We start from the raw sequence: 25811 nt of genomic DNA on the forward strand, positions 1-25811 counted from the left end.
TTTTCTGCGCACATGCAAATACGTGAGTGTTTGCTGCTCTGCCGCGCGGGTCTGGCGCAGCGTAGCAGCACTTCGGGATATGTGGAGGGGTAAGTATAGTTTCAACTATGGGTGCAGGGTGTGCAGTGTGGGCACCATTAGACCCAGGGGCCCATGTGCACCACACACCTTGCACCCATTATAAAGACGCGCATGACCCTTTACACACACAATATTAATACACCTCACCCTGACACGCACACATACAACATTAATACACCACCTTAGACCATATTAAAACACAGCAGGCCCCAGAAAAAAAAACAAATCCATCCCTCTCCCCCCCCCCCCAAATACCAACCCCTTAGATAACACAAACATTTTTGACACCACCAGTTACACTTACCTGCCCAAAGGGAGGTTATGTCTCTCAGTGATGGATGGACCTGCTTTGTGTTTGTGCACTGCAGTGAGTGACTGAGTGCCTCCAGCAGCCTGGGCTCCTTCCCACGTTGGCTGCGCGTGTAATCACAGGGGAAAATTGTAGGAACCTACTTTACCTGGGAAGTGGGCGAAGCTTCGGCCGCCCGCACGTGGGCAGAACTTTATTGGCCATGGGCGGGGCTTCAGAAGGCCGGATCTGGTGCTTCACTCGCCCATTTTGTTAATCAGGCCCTGATGGCAGCGTACCCCCCCCCCCTGTTTGCGGCCTGCTTAGCCTCACCCCCTAACAGAAAGGGGTGTGGCAACAATGCACTAGGACCCACCGGGGAATTACCTGAATCCCCGGCAGCCCAGTCCGAGCCTACACCTACCTCGTACTCCATTGAATGTTCCAGCACCCAGACCGCATAACAAATGGGAAACAACTTCAATGGGCGTTGTTATTCTTTGCTAAAAGGATCCCATAATATCAACCAGGGATACCTGTGCCCTAAAACTGTGATTATTGTATGTACATCTTTTTGTACTAATACTGTGTGCTATTTTTATATTGCTATCATGTTTTAAGCTTAATTTTTATAAAATTTATTATTACGCACTTTACATTCCATCCAAGATTTTGATTTATTACTGACTGTAATTAGGATTAATGCCATTTGAATGCAGATATTTTCAAGCTTAATTTGGGCATTGTATCCATCTCTTTTATTTTTGTTGGGATTGACTCAACCCCTTTACAGCTTCTTATCGGGACATTAACACCTGGTGGCACCTGATTCTAGATATATACCTCATTTGAAAGTTCTTCAATAAGAATGTCTTTTTTTCAAACTTTATTGAGTAACCATTAGCATAGAGAAATTACTCAAATACAATAATAAAAAAATGGACAAACAGGTAAAAATCTTAAATTATTTTCAAAAACAGAAAAGATAACAGACATGGAGGACTTACAAGTGAATAAGGAGTGAAAGGAGAGATTGGGGCTGCTGTTTTGGACATGAGCGTGCAGTATTCCTGGGAGTCTTTAAATTGTAGCCAGTAAACCCATGTAGAAATACACAGATCAGCCGTAACCTTAAAACCACCTGCCTAATATTTGAAGGTCTCCCTCGCATGCCACTAAAACAGCTCTGACCTGTCGAGACATGGACTCCACAAGACCGCTGAAGGTGTTCTGTGGTATCTGGCACCAAGACATTAGCAGCAGATCCTTTAAATCCTGTAACTTCCATGGCTTGGACTTGTTTTTCTAGCATATCCCACAGATGCTCTATCAGATTGAGATCTGGAGAATTTGGAGGCCAAGTCAACACCTTTAACTAATTTTCCTCACAGAATTACTAAACAAGTTTTGCAGTGTGGAAGGGTGCATTATCCTGCTGAACGAGACCACTGCAATCAGGAAATACCGTTGCCATGAAGGGGCGCACTTGGTCTGCAACAATGTTTAGGTAGGTGTTACGTGGCAAAGTAACATCAACATGCATGCCAGGACCCAAGGTTTCCCAGTAAAACATTGCCTAGAGCATCCATCACACTGCCTCCCACTGGCTTTCCTTCTTTCAATAGTGCATCCTGGTGCCATCTATTCCCAGGTAAAAGATGTACCCAGCCATCCGCATGATGTAAAACAAAATGTGATTCATCAGATCAGGTCAACTTTTTCTCCATCCAGTTCTGACGCTCACATGCCCATTTAAGGCATTTTCATCGGTGGACAGGGGTCAACATGTGCACTGTGACTGGTCTGAGACTACGCAGCAAGCTGCGATGCACAATGTGTTCTGAAACCATTCTATCATAGCATGCATTAACTTTTTCAGCAATTTGTGCTATAGTAGCTCTTCTGTTGGATCGGACCAGATGGGCTAGCCTTCGCTCCCCACGCGCATCGATGAGCCTTGGGTGCCTATAACCCTGTCACTGGTTCACCAGTTGTCCGTCCTTGGACCACTGTTGGTAGGTACTAGCCATCACAACTTGACCCTTGCCAAAATTGCTCAGATCCTTACCATTGTCCATTTTCGGTCTTCCAACACATCAACTTCCAGAACTGACTGTTCATTTCCTGCCTAATATATCCCACCCCTTAACAGAAGCAACTGTAATAAGCTAGTCAATGTAATCTACTTCATCGGTCTTTGGTTTCAATGTTATGTAAATTCAGAATATCTGTCTAGAACAGAAAGAATGAGGTCTTCCATATGCATTACTGATCAATGCGCTGGAACCAATCCAGAGTAGAAGGGGTAGAGGTGGATATCCAGCACACTGGGATCACTATCTACGCGGCAATGATTTTTTATATTTTAAGATGAGTGCTTAAAAATCAAGAATTGAAAATTTGTAGGAACATCTTCTTGGAGATTGAAATGACAGTACCTTTTTACAAAAGGTGGCAATCCCAGGGCAGGTTCACCAAATATGGAATGATGTACCAGGGTGAGCACCACAGTGCGAACAAACATTAGGAACTGTGTCATACATTGGGACTATGATACAAGTAGGATAGAAATTGAAAATGAGTATAACTGACATACTTTGGGACTAACATGGGTAAATTAAAAAAATATATATTTGGAGTTGTCTAGTAATTGAAATTCTCTATGCAAGGCTTTAAAAAAATGCAAGGTGATTGGAGGATGGGGACACATCCATTAATTTATACACTTGAGACACCAAATGATGAACAGAGGTCTTAAAAGGAAGGGGCCAAATGTAATAGAGACTCTCACATTTTTTAACTCAGCCAATGTAATAAAGTCAACTCTCAAGATTTAAACTCTCATCCAGGTGTTTCCTGTATTGAAAATACAACTTGATCAATGTATTAGTGTGAGAGTTTTACTGCTAAACTCTCACATTTTCTAAACTCTCATCCTATTACATTAGGTCCCAGGTTTCAAAGGAGGTCAATGATGGGCAATTTTCAAGAGGCAGTCTGGTGGCAATGCCTAATTTGAATGTAATACCAAATATCAGAATCATATAAGACTAGATGCACATGCAGAGTAGCAAAAGGGCTAACCCCACTGTGGCCCATCAGTTGACTAACCAGCAACAAGTCAGCCCTAGTCTAAAAAGTTAAGGACCCCTTAGAAGTGTCAGGTGGAAACTGTGAATTAAACAGCAGAGAAATAAGGAAAGAAATGTGGGAGGATATAGTAGGCAAGCTTCTGATATAAAAGGCAAGCTTTTGAGTTTCTGCCAACATGCCAAAAAGGGTAGGACCTCTGTGGGTATAGGAAGCGATTCTTCTTCAATTTGATGGTGGATGGAGCCGACCACATGGCCTATAATAATATTGTAAAAAGTCAGGCGACTATAGCATGCTTCGGGGCCTGTATCTGCGCCCAACCCCCAAACAATTTCAAACAAATAAACCCATCAAGATCGTTGAAGAAATCAAGTGGAATAAGAATAGGATGATCTTAAGAAATGATAGTATTTGCGGGAGGGTATTCATTTTAATAATATTGATCCTACCCTGCCACGACACCCATCTCCCTAAGCTCTCGTCTTGTTGCCTGAAAGATGGAAAGAAAATTCATCCAAAATCAATCTGTGGTATGGCTGGTAATGGCAAACCAAAGGCATATGAAAAGGGTGCCCTCTTACCTATATGTCTGTCTTTTACAACCCAGTCTTGTTCTATTAATGTTGATTTAAATTGTAAAGTGCAACAGAATATGAGGGGGAATTATAAAGGGCTCGGATATGGGCATGGCATGTGGCTCCTAAATTCAGGAGCTCAAGCACCCCCATAAAGAAAGATCCTACCCAGGCAGTTGAAAGCTTTGTCAACATCTGCAGACAGCAACAGCAAGTGGGTTTTAGCGCTCTAAATCGAATCTACCAGATCTATAACTTTAACAACATGTCTTGTCTTCCCTGTCCAACATATAATCGGCTTGGTCTGGATGGATCAGGTTATGGAGCAAAAAGTTGCTATCAACTTCACAAATATTGTCACATCGACATTCAAAAGCGATATTGGCTGGTAGCTGGAGCACTGGAATCGATCCTTGCCACTTTTAGGCAATACAGTGATATGAGAATCTAAAACCTGTGTATGGAAATGATGAGAGTCAGAAGCCTGAACCAACAAAGGAACAGGCTTCTCTTGAAAGAATTTATAATATTATATAGTGAACCCATCAGGTACAGAGCTCTTGTCTGTCAGGCAAGATTTAAACACCTCCTAAACCTCGCATTCTGTAATGGGGTTACACAAAGCAACAACTTCCTCTGGCAAAGTGGGAAAGTAGGAGTGAATGGGAAGAGAGACAGGCCATCGGGTAACGGTATATAAGATTTTTTTTGTAATTAATTCATCCTTTAAAATTCATAGTGGATGAATACAAAGACAAAATGAAAAAAAAAAAAACAATATAAGGTTCTTGACACATACCTTTTTAAGACATTCTTCATCCTCCTCTTCCGCCTTTTACTCATCCAGTCCTCAACTTCCAGTGTTGATTCAAGTGTAGGTTTTGTATGGTCAATAGTGTAGGTGTCCTTTCCTTGTCTCCAGATCTCATATCTCTCTGGTTGAAACATTTTTACAAATACATCCATTGATATTTTCACCATATCACTGCTGCATGAACACTGTAATAACAACAAATAAATACATATTAACAAATGTAAATCTATACTCCTCAAAGAATAAAACAGCCAAACCAATTCCTAGAGAGGGCGTTTCATTACAGATATAGTTTATATAAACAAGTATAAATGGAAGCAGCTATTCCATGGGAGTGGCCAACCGAAAATTACCTTAAATATTATGAGAAAATATTAATACAAATAGTTACAAAACTTTTTTTGTAAAAAGTCTTCTAAAAATGTGTCAAAGGACAAATTCATAAATTGACATAAAAGCAAAATCATAGTGAAATCAAGTCTTTGGTTCTTTAAGAATATTAAAATTGAATTTACAATTGAGGGAAAAGTAGCAAAGTTGAGGAAAAAAGTATACAATCTAGGGTAAAAAGGCAAAAGACAGATATGAGCAACTTGCCATGCTTCAATATGCTTAATCTGTGACTTTATACCAATTCACTTGCTTCAAAAATACTCAGGGGTCTTCTTACTACAATCTGCATTTTGAATGCAGATTGTAGTGTGATATTACCGACTGAATTCGCATTGCGAATTCAGCCAATATCACAAGGATTTACTAAAAATCCCTTGCAGGGACAAAACTTGCAATAAAGCTCTGTCCCTGCGAATTCCCTCTGCACACTTATGGTATTTTCGAAAAAATACCGTGACAAGTGCCCGCGCATGCGCCGACCGGCCGCTGCCAAGCTCTGTCCCTCACCACTAAGCCCCGCCCCCATGATCCCGACCCCCCGCGACCCTTCCCCTCCCCCCTCGCACCCCCCCCTCCCTTAATTACACTTACCTCCGGTGATCGGTGCTCCGGTGATGTCCTCCGTGGCTCCGGTCAGCTGATCTCCCAACCTGCACTGAGACCCAGTCAGCTGATGACTGGGTCCCACTGCAGGATGGGAGACCAGCTGACCAGAGGGAGGACATCCCTGGAGTTCCAAGCTCCAGTCCTTGGTAAGTTTTTTTTTTTTTTAAACATTGTTTTTTTTTTTTTTACAGTGTATCAGCGTGTTGTCTGTTTAGACCACACAGCTGATCACTGGGGCCGGCTTCGGGCTCTGCTCTGCCTGTTAGAGCAGAGAAGACCCTGGATAATGCCACCTCCATGTGGCGTTATTATCACAGGGCTTTCCCTGGTATTTTTTCACAATTTGTTTTTAGTAACTTTGGCCAGATCACATTTTCCATTACAATTATGGAAAATGCAAACTGCTTACTTAAAATAAGTGATAATTAGGGCTTTGAGTAGAATTTTACGAATTCTACTCCATTTGCCCTTTAGTAACTTTAGGCGATAGTAAAAATAATGTTAATAAATAGAGCCCTAGGTACCTAGGGCCTGATTCAGAGCCGAACACTCTGACCAGAGCGCTCGCTCTGAATCAGGGCCCTCCTCCATGAAAATGGAGCGGCCTCCTGGCCGATCGCATAGCTGTGGATGGCAACCCACAGCATATGCGAGCGTCCATGATGATGGTCGCGATGGTCTTGACCATCGTGACCATCGGGCTTGCGACGGAGACCCTGCGGTAGGGTCTCGCTGCCGCAAGTCCAGGAGTGATTTGGGCTCTATCAGAGCCAAAATCACTCCCACTGACATCACTGGGGCCGGCTTCAGACGGTAGGCATTCCCATGGGAACGCCTCCGTCTGGCAGGCACGCCCCCGGTACGCCCACCAAAGGGGACGTGCTGTCAATCAACATCGACAGCACGCCCCCTTTGGTGCGAGACCCGGAGCGATGGAGAGCCCGTCACTCGCCGGGTCTCGCGCATGCGCACGACGGAGCTCCCTCCGTCGTGCGCATGCGCAGTGGGGGAACATCGACCCGCTTGCGAGCGTCCTGCGCTCGCGAGCGGGTCTGAATGACACCCCTAGTACACTATAAGCAAAGTAACAAGAAAAAGAGAGTAAAAAGTATCAAAACTGAAAAAAAAAGTATGCAGTCTGTGTAAAAAGGCAAAATATAGGTCCAATACAAGTGACCTGTTTCATGCATCGTTATGCTTTGTCTGTGACTATAGTAATTCTTTTTTTACAAAAAAAAACTACTAATCCTAAATACTTAGGGCCTCATTCAGACTTGTTTGCAAACAAATCTGATGGTGTGAGCACTGCGCATAAGCAGGGCCACAGGGTGCATGTGCTGCGATGCCACTGCAGTCACAGTGCCCTGGACGTCGCAGCCTGATTGACAAGCTGCAGTTGCTTGGGGGCAGGGAATGATCAGCGACGGGGTCAATTACCCAAAACAGAGGTGTATTGTCTCTGTTTTGTGGAAGTGCTGAGGTACTTAGTACACTATATGCAAACTAAGAAGCAAAACTGAAGAAAGTGCATAGCGTGAGAATCTCACACCATATGCAAACACACATATACACAACAAAATACCACACCAAATACAAGTATAACTGTGTCAGGTGCCCTCACAGAGTAGCAAAATAGAAGTCCAATGGTGTGGCACTCTGAGCAAAAGAACAGTAGCATTAAATCAACATTTCAGTGTATTTAAATACTATCTTCAGGATTACAAAACACACACACCATGATACAGGAGGTTTATATTGGCCACCACTGGAACATTGCTGCTATAGAGAATTTGTTTCAGAAAAAAAGCCTGGTCTATTCCTGGAAAGGATCTGGAAGCGTAACTTTCATTAGGATTGTACATCGGGGAGATGGCTTGAGGCATCCGTTCTCTAGAGACAGTAGACACAGAATGATGGCATTTTTGAGGCACAGCTAAGAAGTGACCCAGTAGGCGGAAGTCATAGAACAAGTTAGCGCTCAAACAACCTTACACACTGCAGGACCTGTTACGTTATAGTTCCAAGTATGGAACTGGATCAGATTCAAGATGATCCCACCATGGTGGTGCTCATCTACACATCATAGTAATAGAAGGTGTATAGAGGGATAAAAGAGCCTGCATACAAACATTTTGGAAGCAAAAGCATTGTGGAGTGGAACACAACACTTTGCGCCTCAACTAGAGCAAAAACATCAAGATCTTTTCAGACGACCAGACAGTAGCCTTAATTATTGCAAGCAAAAGCAAACACATAATAATACAAATATTAATAATCACCACATGGGCAGAGAAAAATCAAAAATCTCTCACAATGTTTCATGTAGCGGAATATTACAAAAAAAATGTAGATCAACTCAGACGATATCAGATCCAACCAGAATAAATGGCGTTATACAAGGGATGTGTTTCAACAAATAATTAAGAAACTTGGGATCACACAGATAGATCTCATGGTGACAACTCAAAATACCAAACTAGAAATAGCCTACTCCCATCACAGAAACTCAATAGATGCATACCATAACCTTGGTGATTAAAATAGGGGTATATATTCTCTTTTGTTCCTCCAACTGTAAGGACAATAAAGAAGATAAACATGAAAGTGGGAGAAGTAATAGTGGAGCTTCCATTTTAGTTTAAGAGATCCTGGATCATAGAAGATGATCCTAGAACATGGCCTGTACACCATCAGTTGGGTTTTCTCCATCATAAACACAGACAGGTTCTCTTTGATAGCGTCGAGATTTAGCAGTCAGTACTGAAGAGTAAGGGCATCTCTAATAAGGTGATTGAAGTATTACTACTGTACATGCAAGAAATAAAATGACAGTGTATGTAAGACATTTAAACATTGAGGCAAATCTAAGTTGATCAAGACACAGATGCTATTATACCTCAAAATACTGGACTTTATTCAGAAAGAGTACATTATTGGATATAATATTTATTACAGATGACCTAATCTAGATTTTCTTTCAAAACAGACAAAAATAATTTTTCCCTGTATAAAATCTTGTGTCTCACCATGGGGTCTGAAGCTTGTGTAAAGTTTTCAAAATCTGCCAAAAAAGTACAACCAGCATATTTTCAAATCGCTATAGCATAATTAAGATAGAGAGGTGTGAGTGGTGTCATTTTACTGTATTTTTTATTCCCTTTCCTATGATATACAACACAATGACTTTGTGAGGAAAATTTTTTTCCAAATTCAAACTAAAATTTTTGATCATGATTATCTCAAAAAGTGCGTCGACAAAAAAGTTTAAAAAATTTCTGGAAATAGTCTATACTAATGTTAAATGTTTGCCAAAATTTAAAAGTGAGAGGATAATGGATACATAGTTAAAAAGAATTTTAAACAGGAGTAGGCACTACGTTTGAAAAAAATCAGGGCCTACTTTTAAATCCAATTATATGATGGAACAACTAAAATCATGGTGAATTGAACATATATAAACACTGCTTAGCAAAAATGGTATGCAATCCTGCAAATATAGATTGCAACATGGATGAATGTACATTTTGCCTTGGGATGCTCGTATACGCAGTATTCTAGAAGAGGCTTTTGAAGAAAACCTCATAGAAGAGGCCACCTTTCGCCAATGGGTATCTGCAACCTTGAAACTTTACAGAAATAGTCAGAAGATTTTATAAATCTATTTTGTGACAGATTGGCACTCCTAGTCAGACATGATTTTATTGCAAAGCAGCAATCATCATGCATCAATAACCTGAAAGTCAGAGTATGTAGTAAATTTAGATTTTGGGGGGGAAAATTACATAATTATTGTACAGGACGAAGCCCAGAGTTACCATTGGGCCAGCAAACATGTCACAATACACCCCTTTGTAGTTTATTACAAGAGAGAGGAAAAGGTGGAACACTCCAGTTTTGTTGTAATATCTAACTGCCTAGAGCATAACACTGTAGCTGTTTACACCTTCCAAAATAAACTCATTGACTTCTTAAAAACAAAATTTTAAAACATTCCAAAAATGATTTGTTATTTCTCTGATGGGTCTGCTGCCCAATACAAAAATAAGAAAAACTTCAACATCGAAGTTTAGCTTGTGACAACACAAATTTGTGAGCTCGAGTGGCATTTTTCAGCCACAGTGCATGAAAAAAAGTCCCTGTGATGGAGTTGGCGACTCAGTCAACAGACTGGCAGCTAGAGTCAGCCTACATCATCCTCACACCTCTACAACTTTCTGAATGGGCAGTACAAAATATATCTGGAATTAATTTGACGTTCACAACGCAAGACGACTATATATTGAGTCTGAAACATTTTTGAATGATCGTTTTTTCAGTACCTATTCAGGGAACAGGTTGGTTCAAGTACATCAAAAATATCTGTATTTGTTACAAAATCTCTAGACAAACTCCAGCTGACACAAATAAATGGCTTTATATCCGCTTATGTGAAGGACAAGAATAAAAGGTGAAGACGAATTAAAAGTGACCTTCCTTCATCCAGCTGGACCTTCACCATCATTCTTCAATCCAAGGAACCCTGATGTACTATGGATACCTCTAATAGGTGTCTTATGCAAATCGACCCTATAACTCCAACTGGAAGAATTTATGTCAAGTCTCCTGATGACACTTTAAAAACCACTGAGGCATTGTCAAACAATCTTCAGCTAACATTGTTGACTGACCAAGAATTTCTATTCAAATTGATTTATATAATTAAACTAAATGTAGCCATCTAATCTATTATTACCTATAACTACGTAATAGACCCGGCTTTTTTGAATAAACTACCTTGCTTTAAAATTATTTTTAAGTATCTATGAACCCATTATCCTCCCACTTTTACATTTTGACAAACATTTAACATTAGTATAGGCGATTTCCAGAAATTTTTTGTCGATGCACTTTTTGAGATAATCATGATCAAAAATTTCCAAGACCCTGGCCGAACGGGTGGATGCCTCGGAGTCAGATGACACATGGGTAGTTAGTATAAAGGTAAGCGGTTTTCCTTTCTACTGGCTTGTGACCACATTGATTTAACAATGGTGAGTGCTGAGTTTTCTATTTTTATTTATTTAACCACTCACATTAATATATAAATAAATAAAATAATGGGGTTTTGGTTCATGGATTGATCAATGCATTTAAGCCTGCAGCCCACATCACGGGAGGCCACTTCTCTGCAGGTCCTACACTATCTGTCATACTTATGGAAACCTGGTAGCTGTTATCACAGAGTGTAAACTGAAAAAATGTTAACTGGTTTAAAGCTCACCTGCCAACTAATGGCTTTTAAAGAAAAGACAGTCACCAAACATAGCTTATATCATACTACCAAAAAGGTAGCTGACACAGGTTATTATAAATGAGATTGCACAGGGGTGCATGAGAAAGCTAGGATCACAAAAGGTTAAACAAAAATTAACCAAATATACGAAGGTCAGAAATCCACTGCACTCGCCACTCCCAGATTTGGGATGCAGACCTGCTCTCGCCATTCCCAGGCATGTGGTTCAAGTGGCTTGTGACCACATTTCTTAAATAATTTATATATAGTTAAGCATCCAGTGAAAGGCCCAGAACAGGCTCTCCGGGTCAAAGTTCTGACCACCCTAACCCCCTAAAACCTGGCCAGGATCCATCTGGACCACCTCACGTTGGTTTCATCCCAATCGGTGCAAGGGTGTTCGAATGCATAACCAGGCAAAGAAACAGACCAATTATACATATATCTCATTGAGTTTGATAGTATTCTATTTTTAGTATATAAAGGGGTCATAAATTATACCAATGCTTTTTCCCATTATAGTTAGCCAAACCCGCTCCCGTGAGGCCTCTATTATTGCGTTCCCCTGTGTGTACTAATAAAACGAATGCCTTCAAAACTAATAAACCAAAGAGGAATTTGAAAATGGGTACATGCATTAATTACCAGAGCACATGTGTTAATAGATTTATTGATATACACTTGTAGCATGCAATACTGGGAAAACTTTTCATAAATAAAAACATGGGAGTCGGGGCATGTTATCAATATCAAAAATACACCAAAAAGGAAATTCGAAAACAAACTCATAACCCATTTACAGTATTGACTTTAACAAATTTAGGTTGTATCAGTGTAGGGCTAACCACAACATTAAATAAAATAAGATTTCATACATTGATGCTTGAGCTTAATAGTATGTTCACTAATGGATTCATTATGATTTTTAATTTGGTTCCTTTACAAAATAAGGTTTGTACTGTATGTGGATGAAAGCTGTATAGACAATTTACATGATAGACAGACTACGCCATAGTATAAAAAAAAAGAACATTCAGGGTTAAAATCAGGACAAATTTTAGGAGGACAGTAATAGAATACCCAGATTGTCACAGAAAAAAAAAAGTTTTCATTTTCTAGCTACCAGAGATAAGAGCAGCCTACAAGCAAGGGTATAGTAAATTAACCAATTTTAAAAATTAAATCTTTCATTAGTATTAAGTACCAGTTTGTTGTATTAACTAGTTTTAGAAATAAGGATAAAGAAAGCATCCTATTGAATATAACCATCATAACCACAATGAAAATATTTTATAATATAAAATTTGTTTGTCTAAGTAGAGCTCCCTAATTCAGATGCAGTCATCCAAAGATATTTCATGACTCGGTTTGTGCGTCATAATTTTACCTGGATCTGGCCCAATGGACCTGTATTAGAAACATAAATCTGGACCACTTCGCAAAAAGTTGGAATGGCACTGACATACGAGACTGCTTAGCAGAGTCAAGCTGTTCATCTTAGAAGTTATTGACACTGAATAGCCCCTAGTGTACACACACGAGGTCTATACAGTTTCCATTTACTACAGAGATATAACAAATGGTTGCTCAGGGAATAATCCACGGGAAATCTTGTCAACAGCACTGATAAGTGAAGTGTGAAAATGAGACAATGGGGTCATGTAAAGAGCACTTTCAGCAAGTGTAATGATAAACTATTTGTGATTTTAACAGAATGCAGAAAAACAATTTAGCTGCACATGATAATGTTATTAATATTGTATATTATTACCTATAATTAATTACCAAGTAGTATGACAAATAATATACTCAACGTCTAGTATAACAAATATTGAAATTTGTACATTCTCCGAATAAATGTTACACAAAAAATACACTAGCTTCTTCCTTGTTTCAAAGTATTTGTGCAATAGTTAAAAGGGAATACTATTTTTTAATTATTTTAAATATAAGGCTTAATCAGTAACACAGTTGCAAGAGGCTATTTCTAGTTTTTTTCTGGGGGGGGGTTAACTTTTCACGGGTGAAAAAGGGTGGTAGTCTCTAGCTTTACTGACTGAGGCTATTCAACTAGCAACCATTTTCACCATAACCCCCGTTTTAACGAGTGTTAAAAAGGGGCGTTAAGTGCCATTCACAGACCTGTGTGTTAACTGGGTGTTTTCACCCATTAACTGCATACTTATCGGGGATTACTTTTAGGATTTCATGAGTCCCAAAAAGAAATCCCTATTAAGTCGGCCTAACTGAATAGCTGCCAGCGACCAATTAGCCCGCGTTAACTGAATTCCCCCCTAAATCCATACCTAAACCACATATATCCTAAATATTAACTACCCATAGCCCAAATTTTCTAAGGCCAGTCCAGACTTTTGGCTACCAAAAGGGGCATAAATAATTGTGATTGGGGTATGCTGAAAAAACTAACAGACTCCGATGTCGGCTTTTGTAGAAAGCAAATAATACAGTAAAAATGCTTCAACTACTACTAGATCTAAATCTGGGGTTCTCAACTCCAGTCCTCAAGTACAACCATGATCATGTTTTGTGGATTTCTTTAATCATGCACAGGTGAGTTACTCAATATTGCTGGGTCAGTGATTATCATCCCATCTGTTTCCACAAACAAAAATCCTTAGTAGTAAGTCTTTGGGCCTGATTCAGACCCACTCGCGAGCGGCTGTCCGCTCGCAAGTGGGTCGATGTTATGCACTGAGCATGCGCACGACGGAGGGAGCTCCGTCGTGCGCATGCGCCAGACGCGACGAGCGAAGGAAAGTCCTTCGCTCGTTGTGTCCGATCAAAGGGGGCGTGCTGTCAATGTTGATTGACAGCACGCCCCCTTTGGTGGGCGTGCCGGGGGCGTGCCTCCCTGACGGGGGCGTTCCCACGGGAACGCCTCCCGTCAGAAGCCTGCCCACTGACATCACTAGTGATGTCAGTGGGAGTGATTTTGGCTCTGATAGAGCCAAAATCACTCCGGAGCTTGCGGTTGAAAACCTCAACCGCAGGCTCCGGCTCGCAAATTCGATGGTCGCGATGGTCTCGACCATCGCGGCCATCACAAAGCACGCTCGTATAGCCTGTGGGTGGTGACCCACAGCTATACGAGCGTCCAGGAGGACGCTCCATGAAAATGGAGCCCGGCCCTCATTCAGAGCATGCGCTCTGCTCAGAGCGTACGGCTCTGAATGAGGGCCTTTGTCATTAAATTAGGCACTTTCAAGCAAATGTTCCTTTAAGTGGTAATTAGGCAAATTTAAATGCCCATCGACCAAATTATTTACTTTGATGGAAACAAGAACATAAATGTTTCTGAATTAAAACTTTCGGGTAGGGAGGTACTGGTCAACAATGTTAGAGTCTTGACAATGTTGTGCAGGGTTGGGTATGGGATCCCGGCGGTCGGGATGCTGCTGGTCAAAATACAGACAGCGGCATCCCGACACCCTTCAGTAAGTAAGGAAAGACTAACCCTTACCCCTACCCCTCCCCCTACCCCTCCCTCCTCCCGATGCCTATCCCTCTCTAAACAATGCTGTGAATACAAAAGGTGGATAATATGGAACCATGAGAAGACAGCGCCGCCATTCATTCTTATAAATGTCTCTACATCCAGTGATCTATTAAGTGTCAGTATAGAAACATGTAGAAAAATGTTCTACCTTTAAAGCACAACAAATTGAATGCTGCAGCAGCTGTCCATTAAAACATGCAAAACTCATTCGCTGGTGCTGCCTGACTGGCTAAATGGAAGTGGGAAAAACTATATTCCAGGGCACTGAACAAAGCAAAATTGAAAGAGACGCGCCTGCTTTTTAATTCCCCATCAATCTTTCTGACACAAACTCATAGAATTGCACCTCGAACATCTCTGCAAACACTTATTTAACCATTGAAGAATAAAAACAATGTGTATACATATCTACAGGTTATTACCCAATATAACATTTTCTATTCTTGATCTTTACAATGTTGTCTTGAAGAAGACCATTTTGTTTTTATGGAAGTTCATACTGACATATAAATCTCTGCTTGGAAAATCTTGAACATTACAAAAATAAGCAGTGAAGGAGAAAATACTGGATTAACGTTAGGTCATTCTGAAATAGTTCTGCATGTTTTATAATGATGGATGTTGATAATATGTAAAATGAAGGTACTGTCAAATGCGAGAATTAGTTTGACCAAAATGTTTTGCACAGCAAAGTCAATCAAAGGTTCTATCACTACCACTCCGATGAACTGTTGCATTGTGCATTAGTCAAGCAAAATAATCACTATGGAAACACACAACACTGTAGGTAATAAATGCCTACATGGAAAAATAGTTTGCTAAAAAGAATAACGTGTGATTGTCTACACTGTATGAAAGGGATACTTTCAGTATCCGGTGCAGGGGGTGCCAGCGCTCAGAATACCGGCGCCGGAATCCCAACACCTGTCAGAATTCCGGCAGCGGCATCCTGAAGGTAAGTAGTGGGGTTGGGGGGGAGGGTTAGATTTAGAGTGCAGAGAGTGGGAAGTTAGTTTTAGGCACTGGGGGGGTTAGGTTCAGGCACCAAGGAGGTTTAGGGGTAGGGAAGTGGGGGAGGGTTAGGATACCAATCAACAGGTGTCGGAATCCTAACCCTGTCACGATGCCGGCATCGGGATTTTGACCGCCATCACCCCAAGCGCCGGAACCCCGTACAAAATACAGTGAAAGGAATTCTCACTTATAAAAAGGTTGATTATCATAGAGCAGGGTGTAGAAAAAAATTCTTTACTGAATCTACGATATATTGTTGTTTCATGTATAATATGTAGAAGAACAGAGTGTGTATAATTGCCCGTATAGTACTACTACCAGGAAAGTACACAGTAGTGGTGCATAAGCATTGATTCATGCGAAGCAGTTGTATTATACAGTGCTTCAATGCTGAAATTATTAAATGTAAATAAGAGTTCCGATTATTGTTAGACTCATTTTTATCACCATTGCTAACACGGACGTTTTCTAAAACATTAAAAATGCAGCAACATGAAAGGATTAAAAATAACATCAAGACTCCATTACAGTATTTCACATTATGCTTTATTCTAAGGATATTTGTAAGTGTAGCATTAGGTGTTGAACATAGCACTTTAATTATTCTCTTACACTTTTAACCCATCCTTTGTTGTTCACAACTAAAGCATTGAAATTATACTTTCCTACCTTATTGATCTCCTCTCCGGGAGAAGCCCAGAGAGGAGCCCTCTTCGGCAAAATTCTGTGAATCACACCTAATTAAAAAGGTTGGTGGGCCCAAATGACGCTATTATCACAGAATCACATAATTAGGCCACACCCCCTCACAGATCCATGGATTCCTGTTAAGATTATCCCTATTCTGCCTACTTCACTAGGAAGTGGGTAGGATGCGGAAGGAGTGTCTACTCTTCTGGAGGTGTGGGGGCTACCCTAAAAATCGGGAGCCTCCTAGGCAGGTATGTGAGTAGGCAGGTATGTGAAATGCTCTTAGTAGCCTATTTCATTGCCAATTTACACAATTTCCAATCTTTGCTTAGACTGAAGGAGGAGCATTCCTCTTCATTATTATCAGCAAATTATATTACTATCAGCAAAATCTGGACTACTTTAGGACTGCACTTTATGCTACAGTTCATGGCTACAACAATTTTGTAAGAATCGTGTTTCTCACTTTAATATTCTGTATTTCCCTTACTACGTGTCATCTTCTCAAAGCATTGTATATTCTGTCCAGTGTAACCTATGTAGTGCACCCAAGATGGCTGCCTCATCTGGTACCTTCGTGGGTAGGATAAATAATCCTTCGAATTTTTGCCCCAAAATGGCTGCCTGAACTATTTTGTTCATTTTCTATATATTCTGCAAATCTAATCTTTTTTTTATGTTCATGGCTTCTGTATTTCTGTTGGACTAAACCTATGTAATAGGTTCATGATTTCAGTATAGCGCCTTGAGTTCTTTTGGAAAAAAGCGCAATTTAAATTTAAAAAAATATTATTATTTATATTCCTGATTTGTCAATTGCAGCCAGAAACACTTGACCACTTGGTGGTCACTAAATGCACTGAAGAGTAAATGTATGAAAAAAGTTATAAAATGAAGAGTATTCACAAAACAAAATGTAGTAACATTATCTGAGTTCTTGTCCTGCTAGTGGATTTGTGTGTAATTGCAAACTTAACAGGTGCTTAATTAAAATACTAGACATCAAGACTAAATTTTTGTATGCAAAAAAAAGAAAGTTTTAAAAATAGAAATATATACATATACATAACTACATAAAACTATACATTATGGTGTAGAGATGTATGAAGCCCTTAACCTCCCCTCCCCCTCTCAACGATTTGTTTTTTTCCTATATGTAAAAATTGTGCTTCGGATTCTTATGTTCAACAGTTCTATCAATGCTACTGTGCTCATATTATATTGTATGTTTTGTAATTATATGACTTGATGTGCTCCCCCTTTCTTGGATGATAGATAATGTATTTTGTTGCTCCGAGGCACGCTAATAAAATATAAAAAAATAAATTATATATATATATATATATATATTTAAAAATATAGATCTTCATTAGAAAACACGAGTACAATACTCATGTACCTGTAAGGGTTGGTTACAAAATCCCAGTGGCTTAATAGCCACCAGGTGAATAACCGACAGTGGAAGCCTGATCCCGGGAGTGCAGGTAAGTCACCTAACTAACACTACAATTCTCCCCCCCCTAACCCTCCATTGGGGGTGCCTAACCCTAAAACTCCTGGTGTGGTGCCTAACCCTTAGTCCTCATGGGGGTGCCTATATCTAATCCCCCCTCCGAGCATCCTAAACCTAGTCCGCTGGTCTATTGACTACATCCCACCTGTAATGTCTAATGTGGCACCTTCCAGCAAAATGCACAACTATGCCTTTCCTATCACAACTATACATTTTAATAACACAAAAAAAAAAATGTTCTCCCCATATGGGTAAGAGTTTACCCAAACCCACCCATTTACTGGGTTTGCTAATTTCAGTACCAAGGTTGGGGAATGGGCACCACAGCACTTTATTAAGCCAAGCATGTCCACTGCTAATTGGGTACGGGATCCCGGTGGTCGGGATGCCGGCGATCACAATACCGACAGCAGAATCCCGACCCAATTAGGTGAGTGTCCTAACCCTCCCCCTTACCCTAAACCACTTTTTGCGCTGCCTAAACCTAACACTCCCCCCCTGTAGCTTAACCCTAACCCTCCTCCAATGTAGCCTAACCTTCCCACCAGTGCCTATCCCTATCCTTAGACCTAAACCTCCCACTGACCCTAATATTTACTGTTGGGATACCGGTGGTCGGGATTCTGACTGCTGTCGGGATTCCGGCACAGGTATTTTGAGCGCCGGCATCCCAACCGCCAGGATGGTAACCTAATCACGTTGACTACAATTTGCATTTGTAAAGCAATGCTGTCTTTAAGCAACACACTCATTTAATATATTTATTTAAGCTGTCATTTGTATATAAACAATTCATAGTAGGTGAAACTTAAAAATACAGTTGTTGCTATAGGGTCCCTCTATTTATTTTACAAACCTGGTAATCTTAAATAACTAGACAATATTGAGTGTATTATTTTAAATGAAGTTTTATTTCTAGACCAAGTTACAATAATGGTATTCAGTTGTGGGAGGGAAGGGGGGGTTGTTAAAAATTTAAAAAGCTGAGCAAGGACATACTGTTAACCGATGCAATCATGTTATCTCTTGCTATCTATAAAGACAATTATTGCCATTTTAATTCATGCTTTTAAGATAGGTCATGAGGTTTTTGATAATTGCCAAACCAATTTACTAATATGTAATCTTAAGAAAAATTCTGCCTATTGATGTTATCAAATAACTTTTCCTGCAACACTGCATAATCCTAACACCCTCTAGTAGTCATTGAGTTTTATGGCTATTAAGAGTAATTAAAACTTTTAATTGCTGAATCCAGAAGCTTTAATCAGCATTAGAAAAAAATAATTGAACAGAGTCACTGAATTCAGCATTTCTATTGTTTGTGTAATATCCCATGGAGATTCACATTCTGTTTCTGGTCTTCAGTTTTAGGGTGAAAAAAAAAAAAAAAAAAAAGACTTCAGTTCCTAGTGCTTTAAAAATGCATTTTTTTGATCAAGACAAATTAAGTGACATTAACACTTTTCTTTGGACTTCCTCAAAATAAAATATATTCACGTAACATGGGACGTTACTTATTACGTATATATTTTACTAACTTCAGCCATAATGCAGATAGGCCTACAGAAAAATGAAAATTTCTGCAACAGCATTTGTATAGATTATGGAGACTGCTGTGCATAATTCTCTGCAAAGACTTGTAATACCACACTGAAAGCAGAAATAAATCTGGAAAGAGGCGATAAGAGCTTCTGTTATGATCCTAGGTTCAAATTACCTGTATTAAAAGTAGGGCAGTCTCGGTGCCTTTTTCTTTGTCACATTTATGACTGGCATAACCTGTGAAATCTGGTTGACAGTGATACCAGTACTTTCCCTCACAGTCGCCTTCATAACTATTCATGTGAGCTCCGATTCTTCCTCCCCGTAGAGGTGAGGAGGGTGTTTCAGGCCTGTGTATCATTCCAACGATCACAACAAAAGGTCCAACAGTGGACAAAAAACTGGTTTGAGACAATGCTCGGGTAATTAAATTAATAACTGAAATTTGGAGTATAAAAACACTTTAAGATGGACTAACCTTATAGTTTAGACACAGTTTACTTTAAAAGCAAATACTTTGCTGATCTCTAGAATAGCAGAATGCTATTTTTTTTATCTTACTGAGAGGAATAGGTTTTATGTTTTAGAAATGTACAAGTAATGTTAGGAAAATAGCATGATCGCTATCAGATTGTACACATGTACAGTACAAGAGTTCACATCGCGACGTGCTTCTGATGAATACAGTCTACTCTAATTTCATGTGTCTAACAGAACTACATTATACAGTATATTGAAGAGTACACATACTGTAGGGGGCAATTCAATAAGCGGAGAGGTGCCAGCATTACAAGTGCTTCTCCAGAACTTTGCAACCACCAGATTTATAGATCTTTTGTTGCACAAGAAAATCTTTGATGGTGCTGTACCGAAATTATTGGTGATGCGCTCAGTTACATATCACCATTGCATATCACCACTAACAGAATAGTCCAAATAGGGTAGTGATATAATGAAGAAGAAAAAAACAAAATTAATTCTGTTTGTGCCTTTCTATTCACAGCCATATCGTTTACAACTAAATAATTTTATGTGCAGACAAGACTTTAGCCTTATGTTAAATGACATTAAAGGCGAAGTCCAATGTGGAAGACATTGGAAACAAAGCCACTCTGAAACATTATCTTAATTAGCTTAAATAATGTAGTGAAAAACTATACAAAAAATCTGATATACAGGAATAGCCATCAGGAAAGTGCAATTAGCAGTGGCGGGCTGGGCCGGGGGGCAGGGTGCCATCTGCCCCCCGAGCCGGTGCGATTATGATGTTTCTGGGCCGCCCCGCAGCTGAACTCTGCATGTACATGACACAGCTGCGGGAGACTGAGGTATAATGCTCGACGGCCATGCGATTGTATCTACCTGTGCTGGAGTAATCAGTGACATACTTGGCAACCAGCCGTCTAAGGCCCCGCCCACTTAAACTCCGGCGCCGCAAAGTCCCTCTCCCACCCGACCGCAGTTAAAAGTAAAACACAAGGCACAATGGAGTGGAGGGCTTCACTAGCCCTCACTGTGCCACATAGTGTCTGGGCGTCCGCACCTCCATGTGATGTCAGGCCGGGTTGCTGGGACACCAGCGCGGAAGGACACAGGAGGAGCCACCGCCGCCGCTTTAATGAGGAGCTCAGCAGAGCCAGCAGCCCAGCATTGACCAGGCCAGGTTAGTAGAGGAAATTTTGGCTGCTGAGAGACATGGGCAGGAAAGGGTGCTGAGGGAGGCCACGGTAGAGGGACACATGGTGGGAGATGAGGGTCATATCGCTACAAAAGGGGGTGGGGGAATCTGAGGTCATGGAGAGGCACTGGGAATGGGGAGAGCTGAGGCCATAAAGAGACACTGGGAGTGTGGGGAGCTGAGGCCATTGAGAGACACAGGAGGTGGGGGGAGCTTAGGGAGGCCATGGACAGACACAGGGTAGGAGTTCAAGGAGGACATGGAGAGACAGGGGGGAGCCGAGAGAGGCCATAGTGAGACGGGCCAGTGACTGCTGTGAGGTCATTGTGTGCTGCAAGTAGATCAGTAATATATGGAAGAACTTGGCAGTGAAAAACTGCTATGGAGGGGGCAATCGGGTGGCTGGTAGAAAACCTGGGGCCACTTCATTGCATTTGCCCCCCAGGCTAAAAGTCGCCAGCCAGCCCCTGGCAATTAGGATGTACCATTCTTCTACCTGATAAACCATGACTTCACTCCCACTCATTTCCATTGGTTAAATGGAAACTACCATAAGATTAACTGCAATTACATCATAACATAATTAATGTGTTTAAGGAGTTGCATGTCAATACTAGTTGACTGTGAAGACTTAAAAAAATTTTCTATGTGACACAAAGCCATCTGCTCTCAGGGCCTCATTCAGCAGGGGACAGAGTTGCTAACACAGCTAACATGGTAGCAGCTGCAATAGCTCTAATATGGTATAATGCAGCAGGAGGCCTCTCGCCTCCTGCATGCTTTACTGATCCCAGCTGTGATTTAGGATGGAACACCGGATCATCTGCGTGTTCATCGGCCAACTAAATGACCCATGGGGTCATGCAAGCCGGCCGCCTCAGATGCACAAAAGAGGCCAGGAAGTCTCAGTCTGCCTCTTCACTATCTGACGGCAAAACGCCTCAGTTTTGGGTAACGGTGGCCATCGCCGCCCCCTCCTCATCCAGAAATGGCACCAGACTGTCAATCACTGACAGTCTTCTGCCGGACTATGTGCGGGATTGCAGAACCAATCTAGCACATACGCAGATTGGGTCCTGTGAATGCGCAGATACCTGATTATCTGGAATTTACGATCAGCAATCAGGCCCTGAGAGCATAAGAACAGGTTTTGCAACATTAATGGGTTTCACTGACAAACATTTGCGAAATGTACTTGAAGTATGAACACTAATAATTATCAGTTCATATACAGTATAAAGTAGAAAAAAAAAGAGATTTTTTTTCCCCAGGATATACTTGCTCAAGGTTTTATCATCAGAGTGGGTTACAAACAACTTTATACACAACATTCTGGAACATATGAAAGGATTTGTACACATTTTATATAGTAATTCTGATTGCACAGGGCAAAAAAAATACATTATACATTTTAAAAGAATCAGTGTGAATAGAGAAATGAAAACACAAAATGATCAACTTACTACCACCAAGCTCTTATAGCTATAACATAGAACTCCATAAGATAGTACTATACCAAGGTTATATAAATGAGAGGCACACAAGAATTCTGCCACTTCCTGTAAAGCAGTGTTCGTGCAAATATATCTTATATTAAGCACAGGTCTGAACAACATTTTAACATTTCTCGAACACGTCACACAATAATAGATCTAACTGCATAATAAAAAGCCTCCCTCACAGTCTTTGCCTTTTGCAGCAAGACTCCTAAATCAACTCTACAGGGTAAATAAAGGAAAAAACGTACAGTAGCTCCTATTCACTGCAGCTAGATGATGGGCACATGAGCCAAGATGAGCGAGAAGCCGTATCAGCTGATTATCTGTGAATATTGAAAGCCGATGTAATGAAAAACATAGTGGCAGACATCTTGAAAAGGCTCATCATAACCACAAGCATGTACCTATTTATAGGGTGTGCAGTCCAAGCCACCTCCCACTTTCCACTATATTTGTGTATATATTGTACACTTAAAGGCTGAGACTTCTTCTGCTTGGTATTAGCACACCACCCATCTGCCCTTAGGTGTTTTTAATCATCTGCACAAGTTCCTACATTGATGTCTACATATTAGAATGGGCACTATTGCAGGTAAGTCCTAGATAAATTTTACTTAATGTGTTAGTATTAGGGATCCATCTCATGGGGTTCACCTTGACTTGGTGGATGCGCCAAAAATTTTGGCCAAATATGTACTAAGAACCTCACTTATACTCCATGTTAATTGTAGAGTTTATCAGAATTATTTTGACTATCATTGTTCTATGTCCCTTGCATTGTACTACAAGACTCAGCATGGCAGCACCTCTTATTATGTTTAAAATTAGGGTGTGCAGTCCAAGCCCCCTCCCCCTAGATACCATAGGTGCCAGTGACATTAATTAGATAATATGACACATTGCTACTCTCTAGAGGCAGACTAGGGTTCAGAAGAGATAACTATATCCTCTGCCTCATCTAGAGGCCAGAGTGCATCTACTAGATAGGACACCTTCCCCCTAATTTTACAAAAATATAGAATTCTCACTAGAAACAATTCCACTTCTGTTAAATTTTCTTAAATAATCTTTTGGTCAACTCTAGTCAGGGTTACCAACATTTACCTTTATTATATTCCGTTCACTCAGACTTTACAGATAAAATGCTCAGAAAGAGCCAGCACAATCTAACAGTTGTTCTGTTTTCTCTACTTGTTCTTAATAAATCAGAGAAGAAAGAAATGAATGGCACTCATTAGATGTGCTAGTAACCTCTAATGTAGCCCTTCTGAAGGCAGTTAACAGAGCCATCCTGCTGTACTTGAAGGCCAATCTTTCAACAGTGTTGCTAATGTTCGCAAGGCTATATAGTTCTCTACAGTTGTCTTAAGAGTCCTAGCTCCTAAATCTCATAACTTCCCAAATCTGTGTAATGTGGATTTGTCTGGCCCAAGCTTAATAAGAAAGTCAAAACACAAAATAAAAAGAGATAATAGGCCTGTTAAGAAACCATTTCCTGCAAATCGGTGACTCATTTCCAGCATTAGGACTGATCTATGAAACCATTGCCAGCTGCAAAGAAGCAGAGATAGCCATAGGTAATTTCCCTTCACCATATCTGGAACCATTATTGCATAGTCTGCCAAGCAACAAATAGTGGATGACAAATTCTGCTTTTACCAATCCTGAGTAAATATCTCTAAGTACAAATTGATTTTATAAATGATTTAGCATGGCCCCAGGCTCTCTTTTAAATACTTCCCAGTGTAGTGGGTACTTACTGTATGTCGGTAACCGTTTTGTTCATGTAAACATTGTTCTGGAATTAGCCCTGTCCCAAGGGAAAACAGCTTGCAAATTTAGACAGCAAAGGCTGGATCAGTCATCCATTTATTGTTTATTAATATTTATTTTCCACCTGCATATTCCATAGAGCTTTACAACTGGGAGCAACTGCACTAATAAATCAGAACTGGTTATTAAGGAAAGAGGGCACTGTTTGCAGGCTTACTATCTACTGGAAAATTGGAGTTTGATACATGAGGTTAAGGGGCATATTAATTTGCCTGCGAGGTATTTCCTGTACTGAACTGCAGGTACGGGATTTTTGCAATTCAATTAGATGCGTGGTTTTTTCTTTCTTTACTGTCGGGAGGTTTTTTTTTCACGCAACCCCAGAGCGAGTGTGATTTTTCCGATCACCGGTCCCTGGAGTCAGGTAAGTAATTTTTTTTTTACTATCTTTATTTTTCTTATTTTTTACAGTAATCAGCTTGCGGTCTGTTTAGACCACACAGCTGATTACTGGGACCGACTCCCGGCTCTGCTCTCCCCGTTAGAGCAGGGCAGGAGGCCGGTAACCGGGGGAGACCCTGGATAACGCCACCTCCAGGTGGCGTTATTATCACAGGGCTTTCCCCGGTATTTTTTTCACATTTATTTTTAGTAACTATGGTCAGATCACATTTCCCATTACAGTTATGGGAAATGCGATCTGCTTTACTAAAAATAAGTGATACTTAGGGATTGGAGTAGAATTTTATGAATTCTACTCCAATTGCCCTGTAGTAACTATAGGTGATACTAACATAATGTGAAAAGGGTGTGAAAACACCCTTTTTCACTTTATTTTAGTAAAAATAATGTTACTAAATAGAGCCCATAGTGACTACACTACTCTATCTACTCCATGATCCACAGCTATAAGCATACTTGCCTACTTTTGAAAAAGCATGTCTGGGAGATTGCGAAAGCAACAGCTATGAGTGCGGCGGTAAAATGGGCATGTACTGCTACATCTGAGAGGCGTGTCATGAAACTCATACATCCAAATGTAAATGAGCCCCAAAGCAGTTGAGGAAAACACACTTATAACAGCCTTACAGAAGAACCAATGCAGGGAAATTACACTAATGATCCCATTTGAATTTATTGATCTCTGTTTTTTAATATAACAGCTACTGTACATAATGGGGGTAAGGTGCAATCAGGGAGATTGCTAGACTCTTCAGGGAGATTGCTACTATTTCAGGGAGTCTCCCTGACAATCAGTGAGAGTTGGCAACTATGGCTCTAGGAGAGCTGAAAGGTTATTAAAAGGCCAGTAGGGAGAATTTGGCAATCTTTTCCATGCTTCAAGCCAGTACAGGCGGAAGTGTCTAAGTAACTAACTGTATTGTTAATAAGTCTAAAGCCTGGATCAGATTTTGAATGACTGATATAAGACTGAGTACACAAGAACATTAACAGTATT

At 40.5% G+C, this 25811-nt stretch overlaps 1 protein-coding gene across 1 annotated transcript in view; it reads right to left on the bottom strand.

Annotated features, from left to right (window-relative positions):
- LOC148523863 (lysine-specific demethylase 4C-like) overlaps positions 1–25811 on the bottom strand; it is a 378114-nt gene that overhangs the window by 244836 nt on the left and 107467 nt on the right. The window contains exon 3 of the mRNA XM_088472582.1: positions 4838–5037. Coding sequence (XP_088328708.1) covers positions 4838–5037 — 200 coding nt within the window. The remainder of the gene's footprint in view (positions 1–4837; positions 5038–25811) is intronic.

This window comes from Taudactylus pleione, unplaced genomic scaffold (assembly GCF_031769625.1).
Source record: "Taudactylus pleione unplaced genomic scaffold, aTauple2 ptg000127l, whole genome shotgun sequence".
Taxonomy (NCBI): domain Eukaryota; kingdom Metazoa; phylum Chordata; class Amphibia; order Anura; family Myobatrachidae; genus Taudactylus; species Taudactylus pleione.